The following is a 27,002-nucleotide window of genomic DNA, read 5'->3' as shown; positions in this document are numbered from 1 at the left end:
ATCAAGGTATTTTTCCACTACCGAAATCCCTTTCCTACATAATGAGCAGAAATCACAAAAGTCCTTAATAAAGATGGTATTCTGACTGAGATGCTGCCTAGCATTAAAATGGAACAATATACTTGATCAGATTAACACATTCATGAGATCTTTCACAAATTGCAGAGATGGTGACTGCTGAATTTACTTAAATGACAATCACAACATTCACACATTTGTGCCCCAGGCTTGCAAAGCATTGGCATGTTCTCTCTTAAAGCATTAGTGTTAATGATTTAATTACTATTGATATTTTTCCCTTTCCCATCTCATTTTTTTTGTTCTAATTATCAGAATTGTCATGAAGAACCTGTCTAGCATAGTAGCTTAGTTTCCCCCCTCCTTTTTGTAACCTCTCTTGAAGCCTCTTCTCTTGCCCTTTGATTTGCAAGCCAAAAGGCAATCTCTCTAATCACTAAACAAAACCACCAAGGCATTTTCTGAGAGTTTTACACTTCAGTAAGTAATTTGCAAGGGGGAAGGAAAGACTTCTTCAGGCGAAGAAATGTGAAATGTATCAAGAGATCGATGTAAACCGCAAGGTGTGAGGCTTGCTGCTTCTTCTGTGGTCACCAGCAGATGTGGAGAGTGACTACCAGTGTCGTCACCCCACTGGTGTTGAATGAAATGGAATCAGACCCCAAACCCTTTTGCAAATCTTAGGCCTTGCAAACTGCACATTAGTTCCATCATTGCTACAAACCCAGAAAGAAAACAGATATTTTCATAAGTAGGACTTTGCTAGAAGGGTCATAACAGCATCGGGCTCCAGATGCTAAAAGTCACAGCTGATTCCCAAACTGTCTGATGAGGACCACCTCTGCCAGACATCGCACCATGAACATCTTCCGCAGCAACCCCTTCTCCTCCAGCTTGTTTGAACCCCGAAGTCTCTGACCTGTGCCCTGGCTCTACCCTCACACATGAAACTTTGATGTTACTTTGATGTTACTTCCAAGAGGGGAAACTAGATGTCTTCCTGCGGTCCCCTGGACCCCAGCTGGGTCTGAAGATAATCCTTGCTTAGGACTTGGCTTTCCAACAACAACAACAAATCGGGACAAAAGAAAGACAGACAAAACAGCGAATCTGCAAGTCTCAGCTTAACCCTATAATTTGAACATGCCCCTCTCCCCCATCCCAAACCCTGGGTAATTTTGACCAGGAATGTCTCCTGCCCCTTTGACAAGCTAGGATGAGCAGTGGGACCAGGTGCCCCCCCCCCCACAACAGCCTACTGGGTCAATGCAGTGAGCAGCCCCAGATCAAAGAGGTCAGGCTTTTTGAGAAGCTATGTAAGAGATCTAGACACGTGGTCACATTGAAATTGGCAGAAAATGGATATCGGTGCCCTCTAGAAGGCTTTCTGGCTATTTTCCACTAACTGTACGTAGCCCTTCATCCTCTCCTTTCCCACCAAGTGGCACAGCACCCCTGGCTTAAACTCTGTAATTGGTTACTGGAGAAAGAAACCAGCTGCCTTGCTGCGGCATTTTGCAATATCCCAAACTCATCCTCATTTCCTTTCATTATGACTCTACCTGTTACGTTCTTGGCAGATAAAGGAACAGATGCATTAATTAGAGAGCAGAGAGCGCTCCCGCCCGAGACTCCCTCCCCTCGCAACCTTCGTGACCTCGTGGAGATTTCACTAAAAAATATATAATTAGGTTCTGCAAAGTAACTTCCTGACCACTGGGATCCGTACGTGCTCTCTTCAAGTGCAGAAGCCCTACATGGTGTGTGCTTTTCAGAGATGATTCCAACACCACTCGATTTTTCTAGTTTTTGTTTATGAAGTTGTATTTACCTGTACTTCAGCATGTCAAAGCCAAGTTCACATCAAAAAAAAAAAAATCTTAAAGCCCATAGACGATGCCACTTGCTGGCCTGGATTTGACACATTCTGGAAAACTTGTTAGATAAAATAGCTATAGAGAGGCAGTGTTAAAGAGGCTATGTTTGCACATTAGCTTGTGAATGTTTGTCTGCCTGTCATTGCACTGGTTTGCCAGCATGCATAAAGAAATCTGGTCCTTGCAGGGGTTGATTTAAATGTGATCTGAAGTGCTCTGCTAACAAAGATGCACCAACTCTCATTCTTTGCTGAATCTTTGCCAAAGTGCTTTTCAGATAAAGCACAAATTAACATAACATCTCTTGCTAGCTTGAAGTATTTTCTTTCTCTCCTGTCCTTCCCCTTTCCTCAAGTGGGGTCTGCTGGTCCAGCTGTGGGCTTTTTATTTTAACCATCATCATTGTCATGGTGGAGGTGAGTTGTCAAGCTGTACCTCAAAAGCATTTGGACTCAAAATCAGTCTGGTCGTTTAGGATGTTTACTGCAAACAAGAATGCCTCTAAAACAAATACCTCCTCCTCCCCCAGGGTGGGCTCCAGCCTGGGCTTTGAAAGCTGCCCAGGCAGCCTTGCTCTCCAGGGCTGATGAGGGGTGAAGCTGGAGTCGCCAGTGACAGTGTGTCCTGCTCTGGGCACAGCTTTGTAGATCAGTGCTCAGGGTCTGACCTGGCAGTGAAAGCAGCCTGGGAGCCAGCTCAGGCACCGGCGTCATTCCTGTGTGGTAGGAAAACATGTCTTGTCTTTTCAAGATAGACCTCTACGTATGGCAAGCTCTCCTAACCTGACACATCCTTGTGACAAACACAGGGATCAGGAGGGCCTGATCCCACTCTAGGGAAAAACAAAAAAGCAAGCAAGCGAGCAAGCGTTTTATGGTGACCTGCTTTTTCCTATCGCCAGCATTTGGGGATTGTTTGTGCACTTACAGTAGTTCCAAGAGGGGCCACGAGCCCCAGGCAGGCAGTGCTTTTCTTGGAAAGCAATGCTTCTAAAATGAGAAACAGACAAGAAAAATAAAGGCAGGCTAAAACATACAAGCAGGGAAAGCTGGATAGGCCAGCACTGTGGTTTCTTGTTCCTTTTGTGTATGATCCCTGCATACATGTCTTGTGTCTTGCCTTAACTCCGCTTGCACTTCCACTCAACCTGGAGCCTTCAAAGCCTTATGGTACCAGCGAGCCACAGGCTCACAGTACACACTCTTTTATGTTGATACAAAAAGCCAGACAGTAATAAATACATAGAGCTACCTAGAATATTTCACTATAAGCTTTTGTTTTTCAACTTCTATATGGGAGAATAGCTAACCTGCTGAATCTTAAACAATGTACTGAAGTACCACATTTCTAGCAGGAATACAAGCACCTAAAATCAAGGAAGCATGGGCAGTGGCATCAGGAGCTCTCTGCTTTTCACACTATAAGCAGATCTCTCTCTGCTTAAATAACTATCCATGCAGTGTTCGCCACATTTAATTACATAATGCCAAATCTCAGATCTGTGCTTTCTATTTTCCAACACTATTTTTCTCAGGAATGCCCTAAACAGAAAAAAATGAGTATCTATATAATGTTGCTATTTTGAAAAGATCCCCTGTAAGCGTCAGGATCCAAACCCAGGGTAGATCTTACAGTGTTTATAGGAAACTTTTTCTATTTAAGCATCTACAAGATGAATCCTATGTCGCTGGTACCTGTACCACGTGCCAACTGCTCAGCAGTTCACGTTAGCTTGCCCTGTGGCTGCATCCATACAGTCACAAGAGTTTCTGCTGACTAAGGAGATGGTAGAGTGAGTTTTTTCCTGCCTGTGGACATATTTCCCAATAAAACCCAGGAGGGCCTTGCTGAAACATTGTCAGCTTGAAGGGTGTCCTATATACTTTTCATACTTGAGATGTCCGCATCACACCAAGATTTTGTTGAATTTGCACTGTTGGTTTTACAGAGGAAAAATCTCGGCGTAAGTAGAAGTAAACGTGGGGAAAAGCGAAACATGAGATTTTAAGAGGTGAGCGAGTAGGAGTTCCTTCTCTGCCCCCAGTTCTGTTCTCCTACACCTACGTCCTCCTGAAGGTGCTGCAGGGAAATAGGGGCACAGCTGTGACCGCAGCGACTGCACATATAGCTGCACATGGTGCCAACAGCTACTAATTTGGGGGAGGGCTCAGTGCTCGTTTAAGACCTGGCATGCCAGGCAGCCCATTTAAGATCCACGCTTTTCAGGCACGCTCTTGGAAGATCCAGGCACAAGAACGAGGAGGTGGTTTGAAATTACTACATATGTCTTCTTGATATATTTACACTCCGGGGACCACCCACATCACAGAATGTGTTTAAATTGTTCCCCAAGCTTTCTTCTGGAGTTGAGGCTAAATTACAGATTCCCTTTTCCCAGAACACAAGAAAAATTAGCAACTTTCTGAATGATTATTGTTATTACAGAGGCGTTTTTTTTAAATAGGTCCCGTTCTTGAAGACCTTTCAAGCAGTGGGGAAAATCTTTGCACCTCTTCAGCTCCTTTAACTGATGGTTACTTAACCTTAGCTTGTAAAAAAAAAATGCATGGAGGTAAAGACAAACTGCTTTTTTTTGAAAGACAGTTGAAACAAGTTGAGGAAAGGATATGGGAAGGGAAGATGAAATCCCCTTTTGAAAAGATGCATTATTTTCTATGACAGTGAACTCCTCGTGCATACTCTTGTGCACTGAGACAATATATTTTAGTTTTAATTGTTTCAGTCAATGTCATTTTTACATCAAACAGGCAATAAAGTAAAAATGGCCTTTGGGAAACATCAGTGAATCTTATTTTGTGCTGCAGTACTGCCAGTGTAAATATCTAGTTCTGTTTTGTAAGCTCAAAGCCAAATGGAGCAAAATTTTCCTTTCAGAGAGACTACTGACCTGTCAGCATCAAAAATATTATTTTTAGCATGCAAAAATTGTTTGTCAGTGATTGTAATAACAATAATCTTTGCAAAATCCATTATTACTCCAGTAAACATTTTCCCTTAGGCACTAACAGTAGGAAACAAATTAAGAAGTTAGTTGATAGCAAATGGATAAGAAAAAAATATAAAGACATTGTCACTTCTACAGAGTTCCTGGCATAAAATATATTTCTTTCTATTTTTTTTACAGTAGCTCAGAGATCTGAAACATTTTGGTAAATCATAATTATTAACTTATTCTGCTGCTTGCTTTCCAGAATGCTAGAAGATGACCTCAAGTTAAGCAGCGACGAAGAAGAGAACGACCAGGTAAGAACCAGACAACAACCATGTAACTTGTAGCATGTTTCACGTCGAGACAGAGCTACTGCAAATATTTTGCTAATGCTTTTTCAAAATATACATCAAGGTTATCAAAATACATGAAAGTACTGTAAATGGAGTAACAGATGTTCTTGCTCTGCGCCAGACTGCATGTGCTAACTGCTGTATTTGTGGGGAATGTTCTGCAGGGGTCTTGATTTATTACCTTGATGCAACCCAGAAGGTTTTTGTATCAGTCTCCTCCTGATTGGATTTTGTTTTGTTTTAAAGAGCAGCCAAGGAGGGGAGAAACAGGAATTCGGATTAAGACTTCAGGCCAAATCCTTCAAGCACGACCTGGGCCTGGGGGACCAGCCCCTGGGCTGTTGACCTGCCTAGAGCCTTGGATGGGCTCTTGGATCCCTTCATCACAGAGCCACTAGGGAATTTGCTTGGGCTTTAAAGACACCAAAATGCCTGCCTGGGAGCAGATTCTTCACCCAAGGTTTTCTATGGGCCAGGAGAGATCAGTTTTGTCAGCGTAGGGGTCTTCTCTCCTTGAAGCACTGCCACATTTTGTCCAAATTATTCTGTAATCACTGGAGTAGGGCTGGATCTTGGTTTTGGCATGGCTGGCTGAGTCCCTAGTTGCAAAGCTGTACTATCACAAGGTCTCTCTCAATATACTGGTGTAGATTTGGTGCGGGTGAGAGGGCAAGAGCCACTTCCTTTTCTCCTTGCATTAAAATGCATGTCCAGTGCCTTCACCGGAGCACGTGAGGGAGGCACTGCCCCTGGTTGCCTCGCAGGTGTCTCCAGACCAGGATATAACATGGCTTCAAATGTGATTATTTCAGTCAGGGGTAACTGGAGCTATTTAGACTTCTGAAATTCCGGGCCTTAGGCAAATAACTCTAGGTATGTAGGCCTGAAAATCTTCCAGGTTTTTTTTAACTCTCATTATTAGAAGTCTATATTTTACAATACATTCCAAGCAACAGGTAAGTCAAAGCCTTTTCATATTTATATTAAACCATTATTTCATCTATTTTGAGCAAGCTTCTTTGTGTTGAGAAGATTCAGCACATGAATTCAATTATTTACATATTTATACAATTTCCTTTTTGTTTAATGCATTTCATCCTGAAACACTTCACATTTAATTACTCTTCCTGCTTGTCTAGATAGTTTAAAATACATCACACAGACAGCATAGGGCAAAGTCCAGTGAGGATCAAGAAGGGATGTCTGAAGACTACCAAGGGCACGCAGCAACACGGTGGTGCTGGCAGGGGGGGACGGGGTGGTGGGGAAGGGGAGAGGCAACGATGGGGAGGCACAGCTTGTCCTTTGGGTAGGGTGCGAGGTAGGGTTCTTCTTCTAATGAAGAGCAGCATGGAGCTGGCAGAGCCCATGCTTGGGTAGCTCCTCACTATGTGTGCTTTGCCAGGTCTTCACTCAGTGACCAGAGCTTCAAGGTGCAGCTGGTCCACCCAGGGCTTTCTCCTCTGTGCTCCCACCCACAAGACCCCAGAGCCAAGGCAGCATTTGCCACCAGCGTGGCAAGCAGCAGAGCCGAGGTCCCATTGCTCAGCACCAGTCATCACGTCAGCAGCCTTCAGCAATTACCTTGTGGCAGTCCCCTCTCTCTAAAATGGACCAATCACATTTTTTTTTCAAACTTGGCTGTACAGATAAAAAGCTCCTGGGGGCACAGGCTGCCTCTGGCCATACAAAATGCTTTGCAGAACCTCACTTTAGACCTGCAAGTTTGCTTAAGGAGCAAACCTAAACGATTGTGCCTGTTGGCTAAACAAAAGACCATGTTTTCATCTACCTAACAGGAAATAGGCCCCAAAAAAGAATAACACAGACCCCCCCCCCCCCCCCACTGCCAAACACATTCACAGATTATTACATGGATACGTACCTAAATGTCAGAGGAAGAACCCATTTTTTTCACTTTTTAATTCTGAGGCTTTTTAATCTCAGATTGCTTCCTGAACTCAGGAGCAAGAAAGTAGGAAATCAAAGATGAAGGGATAGGAACAGTACATGAGTGATTCCCATACTCTCCTTACTGAATTAATTGGCATTTCAGCAATTGTACTCATTTAAGTAGTCCAGTTTCTTAAACAACTGAAGATGAGCTGTGCAAGAGCTGGGACGCTTTTCTTTTTTGCTACTTCCTATGTGGAGAATTTTGGGGGAAAAGATGTGGAAAACTCAGAAGGTGATTTTGTGCATGCATTTGAAATCACCAGGCAGAAATGGAAAGTTTCTGCAGCGGTGCAGATGGGGACAGGTGCCATAGCAGCCCTGTGGCCGGTACTTGGGCTGTGCCCGACCCACATTATGTGAGCAATGGGCGAGGGAGGCCAAATGCGAGACAGACGCCTGATTCAGAGCCTCGGGATCCCAAACGCTCCCTCCGTGCCAGCAATTAAGGTAGCAAGATTCACAGACCCAGGAGAGGCAAAAGAGGCTGGGTTTGAGCTGAGCGTGTGTGTGCCCACAGTAATTACATTATCCACACATATTAGTCTCTTAATTTTAATTACATAAATGTATTTTTCCTCTTTAATGAGCATAGTTTATCCATTTAAACTGATCGTTTTAATTTTACAGGCAGTGATCTTAGGATCTAATATGCAGAGGGAAAATTTCCTGTTGGCATATTTTACATCACACAGATTGAAGAAAATATATTTTTTAATCCCCAATCAATATCTGAAGAGCAAGCAATTAACAGATACCAAGGTAGTTAACATAAATCTGCAAGTTAAAGAGCCAATTCATTTTGATTTATAACACATAAGGTAATAATTTCATCATCATCTCTCCCAGAAAGCATCTGAAGCTTTGTAGCATGAAGATGTCAAAATTGTACTTAAGATTGTTCAGAGTACTGAATTGTAGTGGTTATTGCCTTTTGGTTCCTTGAAGTGTGGCACAGCACATGAAACTGCCCCCATTATAATACCCTGCTCTTCTCTGTAGAGGTCACTGGATAACTTAAATCAGTCTTGGGTGAAATATTGAAAGGAGATTGTCAATTGTAACATGAACAATTCTCTTTTTTCCCCCTACTTGTCCTTTTACAATATGAAAATTTTGCAATAGCAAGTAGTTCCTTTAAGGGGAAAAAGATCCCTGGATCCATTTGTGTAATTCATGTCAATCAATAGACAAAAAAATTAACTGACTGGTACACATACATGGAATAATAATCTAACATATTTTTGCAGCCCGAGTCTGCTTCCTTGCATGCATTTTTTCTGTGCAGGATCAGGTTGGTTGCCACTGAAGTTTTGTGGCTGTGAAAATTTATTACCCACAGAGTCAATCTGCGTTCTGGCTGCCAAGTCTGAATAAATAGAGTCATTGTGCTTGTCTGGAATATGTAACCAAAGTTCATCCAGTCAGCTTGACTTTCACATCCCATGAGATTCATAAAAGCCAACACCCTGGTATGTGCTCTTGATTCCTGCCAAAATTTTGTAAAATTGTATAAACAGAAGTTGAAGAAGCAATCAGAACACCCTCCCAGGGACGCAGCTCCAAACTCAAGCCCCTGCTGCATCTCAAAAGGCAAGACAGAGCCTTAGTCCTTCTTCTTCATTTTTTAATATCCCATGGCTGCAGCAGGTAAAGATGGGGGCTGAATACCCCCACAGCACATAAGGCACAGGGTTTTGCTCGCACCCTGCATAAAAGAAAGAGAGAAGGCAACGTCTGCCAGGGAGCTGCTGCCCTCCTGCTGAAGGGACAGGGAGGGGGACAGGCATCCCTGCAGGACCTCAGGCAGCCTGAGCTCACCCGTCCCCTCTGCAGGGTGGCCAGAGCCAACTGTGGGGGACCTCAAGGGAAAAGCAGCCTCAAGGAAGTTCACAAGGAACCACTTTGGTGCAGTGAAATAAAAGTCTCAGGAGCATGTTCTAACCCACAGCCCTGGAGAACAAGGCAGCCCACCCAACCCTGGGGGCTCCCAGGGCTGCTCCCCACCCGTCACAGCCTGGGAACAGCCAGGGCGGGCTGCTGCTCCAGGGGGCACATCCTAGCTCCTCTACTGCTCCAGTAGTGGCCGAAATGGAGATCTCAATACTTATTCAAGTTGTACCCACAGCTCCAGTGGGGACATCCATGCTTGTGCTTCCTCCCCATCACATATGTGCTGAGGGATGCCAGGGCTCAGCGTGGGAAGTGCACGTTTCTGGCACGGCTGTCTGTCAGGCAAATCCACTCTGCTGATGCAACAGGGCAAAAGTCCATCCCCATGGTCAGTGGCAGTCAGCATGGCCCTGTTCCTATATAAGTAGCATTGGGAAATGACTTTTTAAGTCCTAAATTTGTGCTTCAATGGTAGCCAGAAACAAGTGAGAAGAATGTATTTAAGGACAATCTCTTTAATCAGGTGCAGGACTTTTCCTTCAAATTTCTGGATATGGACCAACAATCAACAAAAAGTTACAAATTACCCTGAAACAGTCAGGCATACACCTTCTTCCAGAAGGACTAATTTTTAGCAGAGTCCAGATAAGCACTTCTTCTGCATATGAAATCTAATATTCCATCTAATGTGCAGGAATCTGCAATGAATTCTGAAAGAAATTAAAAAAGAGGCAAAGTGGCTGCAAGCTTTCTTTCCATCAGACCTCCCCTGTTACGACAGCTCTTTCTGATGTCAAAGATCAGCCAAGCGAAGAGCAGAGCCAGGTACATCCAGAGAGAGCAGCTAGATTAGGCAAATTATAGGATGCCATTGCATAGCCCTGTTCATCATTAGAACTATTTTTAGTCAGTGCTAATTGCATGCACATATGCCGTGTCCAAATATTTTAACCACATTAAGTCATTTTAGTGTTGTGCTCCCTTTTATTCACCCCTTCATCGGTGCAATACTTGATGCTTGATCAGAAGTGAAAATGAGCAAAAAAAAAAAAAAAGAGATCAGAACACTCAGCCCTGGGAAGAAAAAAAAAAAAGAGGAAGAAAAAAAAAGCATGGAACCCGTACCTTTGCTGCAAACGAACTTGACTTTAAAAAGTAGACTGATAAACTTGAAGAAAAATCTTTCCGATGAGAAGATTCTCACTCCACTGAGCCAGGGAAACTTACTTCATGAAGTCTGCCCACGTGCGAGTCTGACTGCAACCGAAACTACACAAAGCAGAGATAAGCAAAAATGGAAAAATTAAGTTTTGGGTTGAGGAATGGCTGGAACCTCAGGTGCTTTTGTACTTAATCCAAATGGCTTGCTCAGCCCTCTGTCACTACAATGTGAGTGCATTTTCAGACCAGAGGAATAGCCTTTGTAACAGCCTTACTTAACTCAGATAAGTCCATTATTTCCTCTGTATTAGAGAGGCAATCCTTTTGGTATCCAACATAACTAAAATCCAGAGCAAGATTTAAGCCAGCTGAGCCAAGCTTTTTTGTGGTTTGCCAGCTCTGATTTTAAAATCTCTGTGACATCTAAATTTGCACTTCCACTAGGCATGACAAGAAGACCAAGATTGCCTCACTGAAACTGTCAGATGAAACAAAATCAGAGCTCAGTCTTGTCCTGCCAAACTTGGCTCACATCACTGCCTATCTTACAATATCAGATTCAATGTCTGTCATGCACTGGCAGGCAAGATCAAGCTCTAAATTTGAACACCACCACCATAAATGACAGTGAAAAAGGTTAGAGATCAGCTTGACTCTTGGGAGTATGCAAAATCTGGGGAAATTCAAACACAACACTCTGATCTCCATGCACACCTCTAAAATTAGACTAGAAAATAAGTTTAAAATACAAGGGCATCTTCCTTGTCTCTTCATGGTGATGCTGTGACTAAGTTATAGCTCTAGTAAATCCTGTAGGTCTGCCATTTTCTGCTGGTATCGCCCTTTCCAAGGCAACACTTCCTCAATGCCTTATGTGTCTTCCTTTACCCTGTCTTCTTGAAATCTCTGGTTTGCTTTTTCATGTGGTGATCTAGAGTTCCTCTGTGAACATCTGCCACGATGGCAATGGGAACATGTCCTGATGCAATTAATTCGGCAGTGCCTGCTGATTTGGGGCATAAGGAGGGATTATCCCCTATGTCTCCAGGCTTGTTTTCCCTTGTCCTTGCATAAGCATTTGCAAAAACTCAGTTAATTAGTTTTACCATCTTGCAGTTCCTGCCGCCGCAGAAAGAGCCCTTGCTGGAGTCAGCCACCACCTCTGAGCCCGCTCCCCTCACAAGAGTGGCCATAAACCTCTGTTTGCCTTCAGGAAAATTCACTGCAGCGTGCCTGCAGGAGGACAGTTAAATAACCAACAGCCATGGATAATTTAGAGCACAAATTAAGGTTGTTTGTAATACCACTGCTATTACAGGCTGTAACAGGAGAACATACCCCTGACACATTCAGGATCTCACAGGGCATGTACTTACTTAACCCACCCCATGGTTTCTCTGTTGCTGTACCTGTCTGTCCCACTCGGCTTGTGAGCTTTTAGTACCAGCCCAGCTTTGGGGAATCATCAGCACCAGCACAAGGGAAGCAGAAAGGAGAGCAATGAGGAACAGCTCCGGCCACAGCCATGCCGTCTTCACTCCCCTTGGGCGTTCAGCTCCGGATGGGGTGCTGCTAGCAGGTGGGGTGGTTTCGCCCAGCTGGGCAGCTGAATTCCGCCACAACCACTCTCTCATTCCACCTCCTGAAAGGAAAAAGGGGAAGAAAATACGATGGAAAAGACTCAAGGGTTGAGATAAGGACAGGGAGATCACTCAGCAATTACTATCATGGGCAAAACAGACTCAGCATAGAGAGATTAATATAATATAACTAAATGCAAACTAAAAACACCTTCCCCCCATTCACCCTCTTCTACCTCCTCCCCCCAAGCAGCACAGGGGAACGGGGAATGGGGGCTGCAGTCAGTCCCTAACACTTCACCTCCACCGCTCCCTCACGGTCCCTCTCTGCCCCTGCTCCCCGTGGGGTCCCTCCCACAGGATGCCGTCCTGCCCGAACTGAGCCTGCGGGGGCTGCCCACTGGCAGCAGCTCTTCAAGCACTGCTCCCACACGGCTCCGTACCACGGGGTCCATCCCCCAGGAGCAAACTGCTCCAGCACGGGTCCCCCACGGGTGGGCGGCAGCTCCCCCCAGACCCCCTGCTCCTGCGTGGGCTCCTCTCCACGGGCTGCAGCTCCGGCCCGGGGCCTGCTCCTGCGGGGGCTCTCCATGGGCCGCAGCCTCCTCCAGGCCACATCCACCTGCTCCACCGGGGGCTCCTCCACGGGCTGCAGCGTGGAGATCTGCTCCGTGTGGGACCCGTGGGCTGCAGGGGGACAGCCTGCTCCACCAGGGGCCTCTCCACAGGCCGCAGGGGAACTGCTGCTGCGTGCCTGGAGCACCTCCTGCCCTCCTGCTGCACTGAACTTAGGGGCTGCAGGGCTGCTTCTCTCACATTTCTCAGCTTTTTTTTCCTTTCCTAAACCTGCTCTCACAGAGGTCCAACCAGTGTCACTCCCTGGCTCAGCTCTGGCCAGGGTCCCTTTTGAAGCCAGCCTCAGCTGGCTCTGATCTGACATGGGCTCTGCTCACAGAGGCCACCTCTGCAGCTTCCCATTACCAAAACCTTGCCATATAAACCCAATACAGCAGGATGTCTCATCAGCATGAGGAGCTGTGGGAAGGAGATGTGAAGCATGGGGATGGGTGACAGCAGAAGCAGAGGCAGCTGAGAACATGTCAGAAAATAAAAGGATCATGAAAAGAGAAAGGGGTTAAGGGAATAAAAAAGAACTGAATGAAGAAAAGAAAATGAAATAAAATGTCATTATAAGAGGGGCAGCAGCAGCATTAGACGTGATGAAAAAAATAAGGAAAATGAGCCATCATCCCATCCATCAAAACTAGTATTTAAATAAAAGGGACTGGAGAACCATTGCTACAATTCCTCCTGCAACTAGGATAAAATCTTGCTCCTCTGAAGGCCATAGGAGTTTAGCTACTGATTTCAATCATCTTAGGATGCTATTCCCTGTTTTCTTTTTTCCTTTTTTTCCTTTTTTTTTTTTTTTCGTAGCACAATCCAAGCACTGCCAATTGGGTAGTAACAAATGCTTCATAGACAGTTGACATAGCACCTCACCGGGCAGAGTTACTGCTATATATGGAACTTAGGCTGGTATTCCCCCCCATTTTCACATACATGGGCTTTTGGAAAAAAAAAAAAAATCTCATTTAATACTGACCTCTCAGACTCCCCAGTAAATCCTGTAAAGCCTGTGGCATAACACTGACATTTTTCCTGAGGTATCCCGAGTGTTAACAGTACTTCAGCAACAGGGCCTGTTCCTAGATAAGAAGACTACTTTGGAGACAATGGAAGTTTTCCAAGGTAACTACTGCTTTGCTTGCAGTGACTGAGACCTTCCTCCAGAATTGTTGAAAATTAACCATTTTATTAATGTAAAGTATCAAGGACTTTCCAAGTACCAATGTAAAGCACAAACGACCTTCTCCTTGTCTCCACTGAAAAAGATTAAAGTTAACTCCTCTGTCTTGAAACCCTGTGCGCTTTTAAGAGGCAGCATTCAGGAGAAATCTGAACAGATGCAGGGCAGAAGACTCAACATTCACAGATTTATAAAATTCTCTGAATTGTTAATACCCATGCTGCTTTTACAGTAATTTGGAGATCCAAATCACTTAACAAGTATTAACTACTTAATGCAATGCTCCTGAGAGGTATTTAGGTACAGTTAAGCAAGAATTATTATCTTCGTAGAATTGACAGGGAGACAGAGGCTGAGATGTGGCTCGTTTGAAACCACATGGCAAGTCAGCTGCAAAGCCTGGATTAGCACTTGGGTCTTTCGATCCCAGGTGCCATGTTCAAGTCACTAGATTGTGCTGCCCCTGAAGATTAATAAGGATTAATGGGCAAAGCAGAGGAGAAAGAACAATGTACGCCAAAAAATATAATAATAAAACCCCAGGGTGAAAAATGAATACAGAGGTGTTGAAAGGCCTGGAGAAATCATGAAATCCAGAAAGGGTTTTAAGGTTTCTTAAAAGATGTGGCTCTGATGATGACCAACTCCAAAAGGGGAAAGAAGGGAGACCCTTCTAAGTCTTACAGCCTGTAAATCCTAAATAATTATCAACCAGACAGTGAAACTCACATTCACAGACTTACATTGCAAATTTACAGAGAAACACTCACGCTACAGTTAACAAGTGCTTTTAAATCCCTTAGAAATCCACACTGAAAAGTGATCCTCAAAACAAAACCCGTAGGAACACTGTGGAGTCCACAGTATTTCATTGAGATGAGGCACATTAAAAATTACTTAGGATAAACTGCCTGAACTGGACTCCTCAGGCAGCTCCTCTGGCCACGAGGATGCAGAGGCGTTAAGCATGGCAAGTCTATGGATCTGAAGGGGTTTTGTTGCCTCTGTGTGGAGTCCTGGTGGGAATGTCATTGCGGCAGGGTGCAGCTCTGCACTCCTCAAAGAGAATGCTGAAAGCTGATGAGAGTTTCAAAAGAATGGAGAAGGATGCCTAACATGTTTGGAAAGTGTGCCTTGGAGTGAAAGCTGTCTGCACAGAGAATTCATAGAACCATAGAATGACTTGGGTTGTAAAGGTCCTTAAAGATCACCCTGTTCCAACCCCCTGCCATGGGCAGGGACACCTCCCACCACACCAGGCTGTCCAAAGCCCCACCCAGCCTGGCCTTGAACACCTCCAGGGATGGGGCATCCGTAGCTTCTCTGGGCAACCTGTGCCAGTGCTTCACTATCCTCATAATAAGGAATTTCCTCCTTATATCTAATCTAAACCACTCTCTTTCAGTTTAAAGCCATTACCCCTTGTCCTGTCACTGCACTCCCTGACAAAGAGTCCCTCCCCAGCTTTCCTGTAGGCCCCCTTTAGGTACTGGAAGGCTGCTGTAAGATCTCCCTGGAGCCTTCCCTTCTCCAGGCTGAACAGCCCCATCTCACAGACAAAGGTATAGCATCCAATGCAAGAAGGTGCTTATAAACAAAGCTGGGCTAAACTCAAATCTTAATACGAGAGTGAAGAACCTTGTGAGTGGTTGGATCAAAGTGGATTCACACTAAAACAATTATCGAGGATTTTGCCCTAGGTCCACAACAGCTCCCAGATCTGAAGTAGAAAAAAGCTCTGGAGAGACCCATGGTTCAAATTATGGTAAGCAATCAGGTTATGCCATTCACAAAACTTCTCAATGGCTTCACTAACTTAGGAATAAAATGCATTTAAGTTAAAAACAAATGAAACATTAAGAAATTAAAATAGAATCAATGTGGAAGACATACGAAGAGTGACACATGAAAGAAGTATGAAAGTGTTTGTTCTGGCCTGGTTGCCAAAAGGCAGAATACAGGAATTACATCTTTCCTTAACACTAGCTTGGAAGTTAATCTGCAGTTCACTGGCTGCAGTCTGATACACAGCAACATCCATTGGAGCAATGTGGATGGCTGTTAGTAAGGGAGATACTCACTGAGAGCACAAATGGCTTGCTGCAGAGTCTTTCCAGGGGAAAGTCTGTGACCCAAGGAAGACAACCCAGATGCTCTGGAAGCAATGCAATTTATTATCATGCATGGACAGTTAGTATTGCTACACTGTGACAGAAGAAATAGTTCAAATTCTCACCTTATGTACACCTGCACCACCTCAGTGAAATCTCTACTGTACTGATATAACTCCACACAACTGCCAATAACTGAGCCCTCTCATTATAACAGTGGTTACTCCACAGGACAAGAAAAAATGGAAGACAAAATGTCTGAGTTTGCCATTGGTCAGTTTATTGGCTTTTATTTGCCAAATCATGCCCTGGGCAATGTAAAAGAAAATGCATCCATGATCAGCCTGCAGTGTGTCCAAGACACTCTTCCAAGTCCAGCAGAACGTTCTTCATTAGTTGTCATTTGCTTCTTTTCCAAAAATGACTGTAAACCCAGCAGTTTATGAATTCTGTTCCAACTAATTTTAGAAATAAAATAAAATAAAATAAAATAAAATAAAATAAAATAAAACAAAACAAAACAAAACAAAACAAAACAAAATAAATAAAATAAAATAAAACAAAACAAAACAAAACAAAATTAAAATAAAATAAAATAAAATAAAATAAAATAAAATAAAATAAAATAAAATAAAATAAAATAAAATAAAATAAAAATCTGGAGACCACTCTTAACACTCCTGGATCTCCAGCTCAAGCTGTGTATTCAACCCATTCTGTTCACTGCTCAGTCCCAATTACAATGCACTAGCTCGCTGCTCAGCCCCAATTACTATGAAAGTATTTAACTTCCTCTTTGATTTCTCTTCAACAACAGCTTGCAACTTGTGACACTTTGAGTAATTTTGGTAGCTCATTTAACACACACACTGAAACCTGAATATCTGCTGATTATGTTCCCAAGCTCCGGCTCACTGCAATAAAAGATGGAGAGAGGACATGCAATCTCTGGAGATTGAGAACCTGAACATGATTACTGCTGCCTGAAAACTTGCTTTGTTTCAGTAGTCTTAGGGTACAGCGAGGATCTTTCATGAATGATTAATGAACTATAGGCAGATCAATGAAACTCTGCCCTAAATGTATCTATAACCAATTCAGGTGTGGGACGAAGAAGTCTAACCAGCCGGTATCCTGTAATTTACAACTCTTGATGTACTGAAACGGAGTAATCCATCAAATGTACTGTGGCTACTTTCTCAAGCCCAAGTACCTGAGCCACCTAAGTGATTTTTTTTTCCTCCTCTGCTTCCTACTCAGAGTTAAAGTTATTATGTTGTGGGTTGGCCTCCAATATCCTTGTTCATACTGAGGAGACCCTCCCTCCATGAGTAAGCCCACTGATTCCAGGAACTGAAATTTTAGGATTATACTCATTACTGATAAACACATCAGAGTCTAGCACAATCGCTTATCAGGAGAATCGCTTATCAAGAGCACTTTTTAGTGGTAATTCTTGGAGCTCTTTAAATTCTGTCAGCAGCATTGAACTTTGAAAATTATTTCTTATCCCTAATTTCTGTAGCCAGCATAGTCACTTACTTCCAGGAATAATAAAGAATGCATAGCATATTCTCATTTTCTTTCTTGATGGATGGTGAGCTGGCCTCAGTAATGTTCTTAATGATGTAAAATAAAATGCAAATTAAATATCACAATCAAAAGGAAGCTATTCAAAAATAGCAGTGCAGGCAGGACACAATACTAAGTACCACCCTTTTGCTTACATTGTTACAAAGATAATGCCAGCGTATTAGAAACATAATAAATCAGAGAAAGCCATTTCTATAACAAGAGTTTTTCTATGGGTCATGACCCTCCATGGGGATTCATGAACGAGCTTAAATGGGGTCACAATAAAACTGTTAGCAAGAACCAAGGGCAGATATTTCTCCCTAAGCTGAGCAGCCAAGTTCTCTAGCAGGGGAACAAGAGAGCAGACTGTAATTAGTGGCCGCAAGTATTTATACTTGCTACAGAACTGCTAACTACTTTTAATTACAACAGCTCACTTTCTCCAGGAGAGGGGAGCAATATAGGCTAGAATTAAAATTGCCAGATAGTTGCTAACTGCCTTTCATTGCAGGTAACAGATCTGCTTCTCCAGGGAGGAAGGGTAAACTTGCAACTGAATCGCATTCCCCCATCACTCAGAAATGGAGCCATTACCAACTCAAAGGGTCACACAAATACGCAGTCAGACATGGCTGTATTTTCAAACAGTGTGAGTAAGAAATCAGTAGTCTCATCTGTAGAATGTGACACCTCCAGGCAAGGAGTGAGTTGCAACCTGCATTGCATCCTGGTGAAGAAAGACGCTTATTAAAGGACTTAATATGAGAAGCTAATTGAAAAAATAGAATGATGTCACTGAAAAATACTTGTACATTTCTCCCTGCTGCCCTGGCTGTCATCTGAACCCACTTGCTGGCCCAGAAAGGATCACCTTTTCAAGGCTGTCAGCGGCTGGATGTACCAGCTTGGAATCTGAAGATTGGCACTTGAGGCTGCAGTCCAGCCCCACATGGCCTGGCTCAGTTTAGCACTCCAAACAAATCGAGACAAATCCTCTCCTTTTCCCTCCTGAGAGCTGCTTCCGCCTAGACTGGAAGATGAAGTACACAGTTCTTCTCCCTCTCTCAAAATTAGGGATTTTAGGGAAATACAAGAGTGGTAGGCACTCCACATCCCCATGTCAAGGAGCTTTTAGGACCATCAAAGTCCATGTGTGCTTTCTTGAGGTCTCTGCAAGGTCCCTGAGGAGTGTGGCTACAAAACAGAAGTCTCTTTCTTGCTCCTGCAGCCACCACAAACCTTGCTCAGGTTGAGTTCTGCATCTCCCCAGAAAGAAGTAAAAGACGTCAGGTGAAAACAAACTCACTGGCAGATTTGCCCTTTTCTTGCTGCCCCCTCAGTCCTGTCCCCATTCTCACACCGCACCCTGCACTGCCTCCCTCCCCCTGGGGAAGCAGCTCAGAAAAGGCATGCAGGTTACAAATGACCTGGGAAAATAAAATAGATAGATAGATAGATAGATAGATAGATAGATAGATAGATAGATAGATAGATAGATAGATAGATAAGGAAGAGTGCTACTTTCCAGCTGGATCAGTTTTCTAACCTGCTTCATTGCACAGCCACCTGTGGTGGTCTAAGCCAAGAGTAGGAAACACTAAAAGTGGCTTAAACAGCACTGCCACGTAGTGGCTGCCTGTGAGGGAAAGATGTGAGAGAAGGAGTGGTGACTTGCGTGATGTCTATGTTATTTGGTCGTGGGGAAGGGCTCTGATAGTGCCAGGAGGCTCCAGAGCCTTGTAGGCAAAGGCATAACACAGTGCAGAGGTCAGTGTTGGGAGCCGGGCAATTTGAGACCCACGATGGTCAAAGGATCCTGCTAGTGAGAGTAATTAGATATGGGAGGAGATGGGCTCACATTGGTCTGGGTCATTTAAGAAGAAATTAAGTCATAAGACATTCTTAAACCCAAGGTTTGGGTCTCTCCTGTGTTTTTGTGCAAGAAGTGGGATGAAATTGTCATAGCAAGTCCCCCCTCAAAGGTGAGAACAAACAAGGTCCCAGCCTGCTAAAATGAAGGGCAGGTGCTCCCCTTAAAACCTGTCCTGTACCCAGTGTCCTGGTGGACCCAGACAGGGTTGTACCCAAAGAGTATGCAAGTAGAATGAGCTATTGGAGACAATAAAAGACCAAGATCCCCATATTATTTTCCTAACGCTAAAACTAGCAGGTTCATGCCATGGGCACATTCCCACTGAGCTGGTGGGACCTTTCCAGCTCTTCCTGTGGGCTCTCCGCCCACCACAAAAAGTGAAAGCTAAGGGAAAACCCTCCTGCAAGCCGTGCTGCCAGCAGGGGATGTGGCATAGCCCTTATCTCCAGACAACCTGGCATGGGACACACAGCAAACCACTCCTCCCCGGGTAAGCCAGGAGACATAATTATTCCTGAAATTACCTGCTTCCAAAATCATGCAGAAACCCTTCCCAAAGCACTTCTGCACTCCTGTCAGATCTGCACAGATCCATTCAGGGGATCTTTTTACCCCTGTCTGTGAAATGCTCCAGTCAATGCAACTGCAAGAGAGGTTTTATCCAGCGTTTCTTTGCAGCCTAGCCAGGAGGGCTGCTTTCATGCTCTCTGGTGCTGACCAGGGTGCCAGGATGCACGTTCAGGGGTGAGGATGCAGCCCCCTGCAGCCTGAGGAGCCAGAGAGATCGGTTGTGAGACATGCTTGCTGGTGGCTGCAAAGAGAAAACCTACATTTAATTTTCTGCCCCTTGACTGTCTGTGCTGCGTGGCTTTGTGTCCCTTCTGTGCCAGGCGAGGCACAGCCCGGACAGGGATGAGTGGGAAGGAGCCACTCTGGGCAGCTGCAAGCAGAACTGGGGCTTTAAAGAAGATTTTCAGAACATTATGGATTTCATCTTTGCTTAGCAGCTACTTACTGTGCTGAAGTCATGAATCACCCTGCTTGAAGTGATTCAAGGAGGGGAAAGAATAATAATAATAAAGTGGCAAACCAGCTCAGGGATAGGCTTGGGAGTCCTATTAAACTTGAGAGGCTACGATTTCTATTCCCAGGACTGCTGGCTAACACAAGAACGAGCACCATGCCTCCCCACCCCATCCAAAAGAGTTGTGCTAGGCAAAAACTGAGGAGCAAACCAGCAACAGGTCAATCCTGTGCTGCGTAGCCCAGAGTTGCCAGCAGATTAACATGGCAGCGCTCATGAAAAGTCTGCGGCAGCTCTGGCAAGCTTTGCAAAATCTATAATTATAGCTACAGGCTTCGTCGCACAAGGAACCAAATATGTGATGTTTGTTTCTGTGGAAGAATGGGAGGAGACTGATGGTAAAGGAGAGGGAGTGGGAGTGCGGAAGCGGGAGAGGGGAAGGAAGAGAGCTGAGCCCTGCAGAGTTTTCAGAGACCTGCAGAAAACCGTCTAAATAGAGTAGTTCAGACCTCAAATACTGCGCTGTGCTTTGACAATCTCCTGGTTTATGGCGTACTTAACAAAGTGTTCTTACATTTACCGGGCTGGAATGTCCATTTTGCTGTAGACTCTCTGCTACTTTGCTAGTACTTTAAAATTTGGACACGTGACAAAAATGTGTGTAACGCATTTTTTAAAGTGTTGATTGTACTCGTAATTTTAAAGTCAGAATATAAAATAAACATCTCTGCCCTTTCTTCCAGCAGGCAGCACAGAGATCTGCTCTCCGCGTTCTGTCTGACAGGTACATTTTGTCATTTTTATGAACTATAAATTGCTTTATGAAACGTTGAGCCCTATTTATTGTGGCATATAACTCATAATCGGATTTTGTCCCCAAAGTATCTGCGAACTGGGATGTTAAACATTTTGCATGCTTGGATTTGTCATGCATGTGTAGAGTTTATTACTGCAAAAATCACAGTCTTGTTGTATTTCATACAGAGTATGCAGAATCCCTTGTTGTGATACCAAACGAGAGATAAGAAACTTACTGGAGAAGGCATGAATGATGCAGTAAATTCTCAGCTTTAGAGTTTGCTGAGATATATCTAAGCTCATTTTTCAGCAATAAGTACTTCATTTATTTTGAGATGTTCTCTTTTGACTTTTTCCAAATTCTTTCCCTGGGAATTGCTCCTCTTGTGATGAGATACTCCGTACATTTCAGGCACAAAAACAATGCCTTTTTTTACCCCTTAAGTTGTGAGGGATCAGTATTTTAGAGGAATTTAATTCATTTTTTTTACTTCTTCTGGAACTGCAGCAGTGCTTCAGGCAGATAAGAAAGGGACCAAATCCTTAGCCAGCTTTCAGGTTTTACTCAGCTCTTTTTCAAGCGAATTTCCATCAACTTCAATGGGAAACTGGCCTGAGCAAGGAATTCAGGATTCGGGCCATAGTAAATGTTATAGTTGGGCCGTAATCTGCACAGGTATTTACCTTAAATGACTTTTATGAAAGAGGATTGATTGAAATATAAGGTAGCTTTCTAAGACGGTCCTGATTTCTTTTCCAGTTTTGGGAACAGGGGGGAGGGAAGGGGAAGGAGAGACTGTACGTTTTAGTGCCTGTGAAAAAGAACCAGCAGATTTACATTTATCCACAAATGAGGTACTGTGTCATGCAGGCTGACACAGAGTAAATTTCCCCCTGCCTTGCTGGCAGCCCCCTGCGCTCCGCCTGGCCCCCCGCCCCCCGCCTCCCTGGGAATAAGCAGTAATTGACTCTCGAAGCCAGCTCAGGCCAGGATTTCTCCAGAGCAGAGCCTGTCACTTAGGCTGAATTATATCTTGTGCACGGATGAATAACATTTCTCTCTGGTCTGAGGCTAAGACTGCCAAAATTATCAACCTTCCCCCCCCCCCCCACCTCTGCCAAGTTTACAAACACCATTTTGTTTAGGATTTCTTTTGCCCCCCTTAAGGAAAAAAAACAAAAAACAGACTGAAACATATGGGATGCGGGTGAAATCACTGGCTGGGTTGTAGAGCACACGAGTATTTGCTGTAATGGGGACAAATGCAAAAAGAAAGAGGAGTCAGGGCAGCATCGTGTCCGTCTCTCTGGAGGTGTGCAAGCTCAGCCACCAGGCCAAGCAGCTTTCACACGTGGTGGGGCAATGCTGTGACAGTGTGGGGAGGCATTTCTCAGCATCCTTCCCCTGGGCTGAGCAAGGAGCATTCCCACAGAACCGCCCCTGGAAGCAGTCAGCAAGCCCCCAGCCCTGCACTGACACCCCTAGGAAGAGCAGAGGATCGATGGTCCCAGACCCACTGGGGGTGAGGAACCTCTCTGCATTGAGCAGGGGCCCAAAACTGGCACTGTAAAGGGTCTGCCTAGCCTTGGCTAAAGGGATTGCCTCTGTGATGTTGCTGCTCAGTGCTTGTGTCCCAATAGCAGCGACGAGTGCCTGGCCACACACCAGCACGTCCCAGCGCCAAGGGAGGTGAGGTGGCAGGTTAAATCAAGCTCTCGGCAATTTCACCCACCATTCTTTTTTCAAATTTATTCTCCAGTAGTTCCCATTTCAGTTTTTGCTTTCAGGTTCTGTTAAAAAGCTAACAGTTAGCTAAACTGAAAGAGGCAAAAAAAGGGGAGTTTTTAAACCTGTAGCCATTGATTTCTTCAGTGTGCTGCACTCAGTCTTGTTTTCAGACTGCCACAGTAACCCCCAGCAGATTTATGTGCAAACACAAAGATTAGTGACCCAGAAGCTCGACTGAAACAGCTTTTCTGCTTCCAGAAGACAGGTTGCTCTGCACATGCACTGACTGTTTTGTCAGGAAAGATGCACTGGCCCCATTCACTTTTCATTCTCTCATGGAAAACCTTAAATGTTTATACAGCACAGCTTGGTTTTAATTTTATTATGCTTTTCAGTAAAGTGGTCTAACTATAAAGATTGCTCAATTTCTGGGACAGAGAAGTACAAAAATTTAACTCATACACCTTAATGGTATAGTGCTAGCATATCTTCAATGGCATGACTCTCGAATCCACTGCCTGAATAGCTTTTAAATTAAGAAAAATGTCTGTACCTAAAATACTCAATGCATTCTGCTATTATTTAACAGTGAGCAGTGTGGTTAAGCCAGCTCTTAAACCTGCTTAATCCCACTGAGCTAAATAGATTTTATTATTGACTCCCCTGGTCCCAGCACTCTGACCTCAGGACTGAAGTTAAAAGCTAATTTTTTGCAGGCTGTTTCGCTAACCCAGAAGCACTTGCTTGCTGGATACATTTGCAATGGGGAATGTCCAGCTGTAAATTACAGATGTTTGTAATCATACCCAAACACAACACTCATTATTATTCTTTTGTTCTTTTTCGGCTGAAAAGCCCACCATGAGGGAGACCGCACAGTACTTAATCCACACATTAAATTTACTCACAGCTCATATTCATGTACAAGATAAGATTTTCCATGAAGTAAAGATTTACAGTGGTCCTACGGCACTTCTATTCCCCTAGCTGCTTTTATTTCTCTGTGCTGTAGTGCAGGCCAAGTGGGTCTGACTAAGAGTCTTGGATGCTTAGAGGAAAGCCTTGTGCCACCGCTGAATTTCCTCTCTCGGTGTAATAGGGAAAAGCTGTCTCATTCCCTGCAGTGCCTGGGTGGTACTTATGGGACACGCTTAATTCACAGGCCCAGTCTATTATCCTCTTTGTGTCCCTACTGTGGAGGATGCAGACAGAGCCTGCTAGCTCTGCCCGCCCTCACCCAGGAGCAGAGGTGGGAGCTGATCTGGCAGTGAGGGGACCCGCGCAGCCCAGCCACCGTGCTGCTGTGCTGGCCAGCCCTTCCACCCTACCTGGTAAGAGCCAGCTTACCAGCTTGCACTCAGCACCTGGTTTATATATGTGTTTCATCGAGGCCTGAACTATTCAGTACAGGCTGTGATAAAACTGTTTGATTTACCACCCTGGGCTGCTGATAGACAAGGCGTCTCAACACAAACACCAGTTTTGCACTGTAGAAGAGCTCCATTCATGAGGTTTGGTGAGCTTCAAAGCCTATCTGACCTTTTGTCCACCTTCCTGTGGGGTGTACTTTACATTTCCCTGTAACCATACCCTCTCCATCCATGCTTGGTCGCTGATAGGACACTGAAATGCAGGCTATGCCAGGCATGATCTGGTTTACCCTAACAGGTCTGACTAGTTGCATTAGAGGTCTTGAGGGACAAAAAAATTGTCCCCATTGTCCTCCAGAGTGCTGATCATAGAATCACAGAATCATCTAGGTTGGAAAAGACCTTTAAGATCACCAAGTCCAACCATCAACCCAACCTACCAAGTCCCAAGATGGGTGTGCAGAACTGAGAGATGGGTCATGAGAAGCAGCAGAGCAACACATCTGCAGGCAGAGAGATGGTTTGGAGGCAGAGGTGCTGCCGAACTACCTCTCACAGGTGTGTGCCTGCATCTAGCACTCAGCTGTGAGGAACACTGAATGGAAAAGGTTGACCTGGGACAATCCGTTCCATTCCCCTGATACTGTAAGCAGCAACAGGGTCGGTGATTAGTCCAGCGGGATCTGTAGCATGGCTCTTCTCCTTCAGACAAAGCCACATTGAGATACACCATTTGAGTTATGAGGCCTGGGAGGCACTGCCTGTAAAGAATTAAGGCAACAATAAGAGGCAATGTAGACTTTTAATAGATCATTTAAAGTAGGGAACACAGCTGTCCAAGCAGCCCTAAAACTTTCGGTGGACTGAGCCAAAGATTTCTTGTTCTCGAGTATCTGCTCGAGCTGTGATTAAGCAAAGCAGTTAAACTTGTGATACCCTAAAGGACGTAAATAGCCTGGTGGCAGCTAGCAAAAATACTCACGTGCTTCATGTCACCCACATACTTCTGTGTTGGACTGAGTTGTTTGATAACATCGCCTTTCATGCTGTGAGTCCTCCACTCGCGAAGCTACGCGGTCAGCTTAGCGGAGTGACTCAGCTCGCTGGCTGGCCAGCAAGCCGTGATGTGACAGGTCTGTGCGACCAGTGACAGCCGAGGGGAAGCCTTGGCTCAGGACAGCTGATCCGTGTCCCAGCAGAGAGTGAAGGAACTGAGATCATGGGGGATGCAAAGGCTGGCTGGAGAAGAGCATGCACGCATGGTGCTCTTTGCCGTAGAAACAAACACATGGCTCCCTCCAGCAGAGTTAGTACATTGCTTGTACTTTCAAGATTATCTTTGCAAGGAAAAAAAAAGAAAGAGAATATCTCTGACAGGGGATATGGATTTGCCATTAATCCCTTACGTGAAAGCTAGGCTGTTTGGAAATGCTGGTGCCCCAGAGTTGCAACCCTCCCACTTGGTACAGGGTAGCAAAGGGTGACAGGTGCTGCATCTCATGGCAGAAATGATCTAGAGTTTCTTAGCCCTCCTAGGTACAGAACTTGAACAAGAGTAATGTTATGTATTGCATATAGGATATTATTTCCCTTACTGGAGTCTGCTGTGAATTGGTGAAAACGGACTTCAGAAAAGAGCCTGTGTGGAAGGCTTGGAATAAAAAGGAATAGATATCTCTGTAAAACTGGGTTCTATTTCCTTTTATTTAACTTGCAAGCGAGATCTGTAGCACTCATCCATTCACCGTTGGATGCTTTCCCATGCCTTGACTGTTGCTGGTGTTTGTTTGGAACTGTTCTACAATAGCTCTGGAGATGCAATTTGGATGTATTGAAAAGCTGCATGAGAAGGTGAAGCAGAGCTGTTCCAGGGAATTTTAGCAATTTTGGGCCCTAGCTGCTATACTAAATACTGAAATTCCTTTGGTGTTTAGAGAAAGAGAAAGAAAAGTTAAGCTGCATTTTTTCTTCAGTTTGCTGTCATGATAGCCAAACATTTCGCAGCTCCCTATGGGCAACCCCATGCACTCTCAATAGCTCCCCAAAGATATTAGAGGGGAGACGATCGGTTCTAGTTCACAGAAACATTAGCATTTTGAAAAATATCTGTCTGCTAAAAGAAAGGTCTGACTAGTAATTTCTCATGTATTTTCTTTGGCTCGCTAGTTCTTTTAAGAATCCATGTGTGGATAATTACAGAATTAACATGGGGTGAAAAAGAGACAAGGTGCATGACTGTGGTCTTTTAAATATTGGTAAGGGGAAAACAGGTCCCATTGCTGGCTGGCAGCATGAAGAATATGCAAAGTGCTATTGGGAAGAAGAGTGTATATGCGTGCAGCATATGAAGTGCCTCAGCATATGATTAACCTCACTGGGTATGTAGTAAATAGTAGATAACTGTGATCAAAAAAGTATTCATGTGATTTATCAAGCTGAGCAACTGTGCATTTTGCAGTGAAGCAGGAGGTCAATCCTGAAATCTAGGGCAAGTAGAGCAATAGGAAATTGCAGGGACTAAGAAGTTAATCATACCGTTGGACTGCTTCCATCTGGTTTTGAAAGACAGAGTCAGTGCAGTGCTAGCAAGGGCTCTTCACGGCAACAGATCAGGAATTAATTTTTTCAGCAAATCTTCAACTATCATTTGCAGTAACACGGGCTTATAAAAATGTAATTTAATTTCTTGGGAATAAATCACCTAGGACAAGAAGTGTGAGAGAGTTTTTTAATGTGTGTACATGAAGCAAAAAGAAAAAGAAAAAAAAGGTGAGCAAAGGAGAAACAGTAAAAATCCAAGAGGAAACAAACATTAATGATACGAAACCTGGAAGGCATAAATGGCCGCCTGGTTAAATCATGCAGGTAATTGTCTTTGAAAAATCAGTTTGCAATTGGGAACCTTCTACATTTTTATGACCCTTGGA

General features: G+C 44.3%; 1 protein-coding gene and 1 long non-coding RNA gene across 9 annotated transcripts in view; one reads left to right on the top strand and one right to left on the bottom strand.

Moving 5' to 3' along the window:
* AFF3 (ALF transcription elongation factor 3) overlaps positions 1–27,002 on the top strand; it is a 339,923-nt gene that overhangs the window by 233,950 nt on the left and 78,971 nt on the right. For 4 of the 6 annotated variants that reach the window (XR_010826790.1, XM_066984090.1, XM_066984083.1 and 1 more), the window contains 2 exons: positions 5,108–5,159; positions 20,922–20,962. Coding sequence is in view for 5 of the 6 variants with exons in the window: in XM_066984090.1 (XP_066840191.1) it covers positions 5,108–5,159; positions 20,922–20,962 (93 nt within the window). In the remaining variant the exon portion in view is untranslated. The remainder of the gene's footprint in view (positions 1–5,107; positions 5,160–20,921; positions 20,963–27,002) is intronic. The other 2 variants (XM_066984089.1, XM_066984087.1) reach the window with 1 other exon arrangement.
* Positions 8,452–14,227, bottom strand: LOC106035714 (uncharacterized). Of its 3 annotated transcripts, none has more exons than XR_001206931.3 (4): positions 11,615–14,227; positions 11,312–11,438; positions 10,170–10,313; positions 8,452–9,754 (listed from the first exon to the last, which is right to left on the bottom strand). It is a non-coding gene; the product is annotated as an uncharacterized lncRNA (long non-coding RNA). The 3 variants fall into 3 exon arrangements; XR_010826800.1 differs by having other exon boundaries at positions 11,312–11,847; positions 13,392–14,227; XR_007158331.2 differs by having other exon boundaries at positions 11,312–14,227.

This window comes from Anser cygnoides, chromosome 1, assembly GCF_040182565.1.
Source record: "Anser cygnoides isolate HZ-2024a breed goose chromosome 1, Taihu_goose_T2T_genome, whole genome shotgun sequence".
NCBI classification, from domain to species: domain Eukaryota; kingdom Metazoa; phylum Chordata; class Aves; order Anseriformes; family Anatidae; genus Anser; species Anser cygnoides.
Note: the sequence above shows the minus strand (reverse complement) of the source record. Positions and strands in the feature narration are given on the sequence as shown.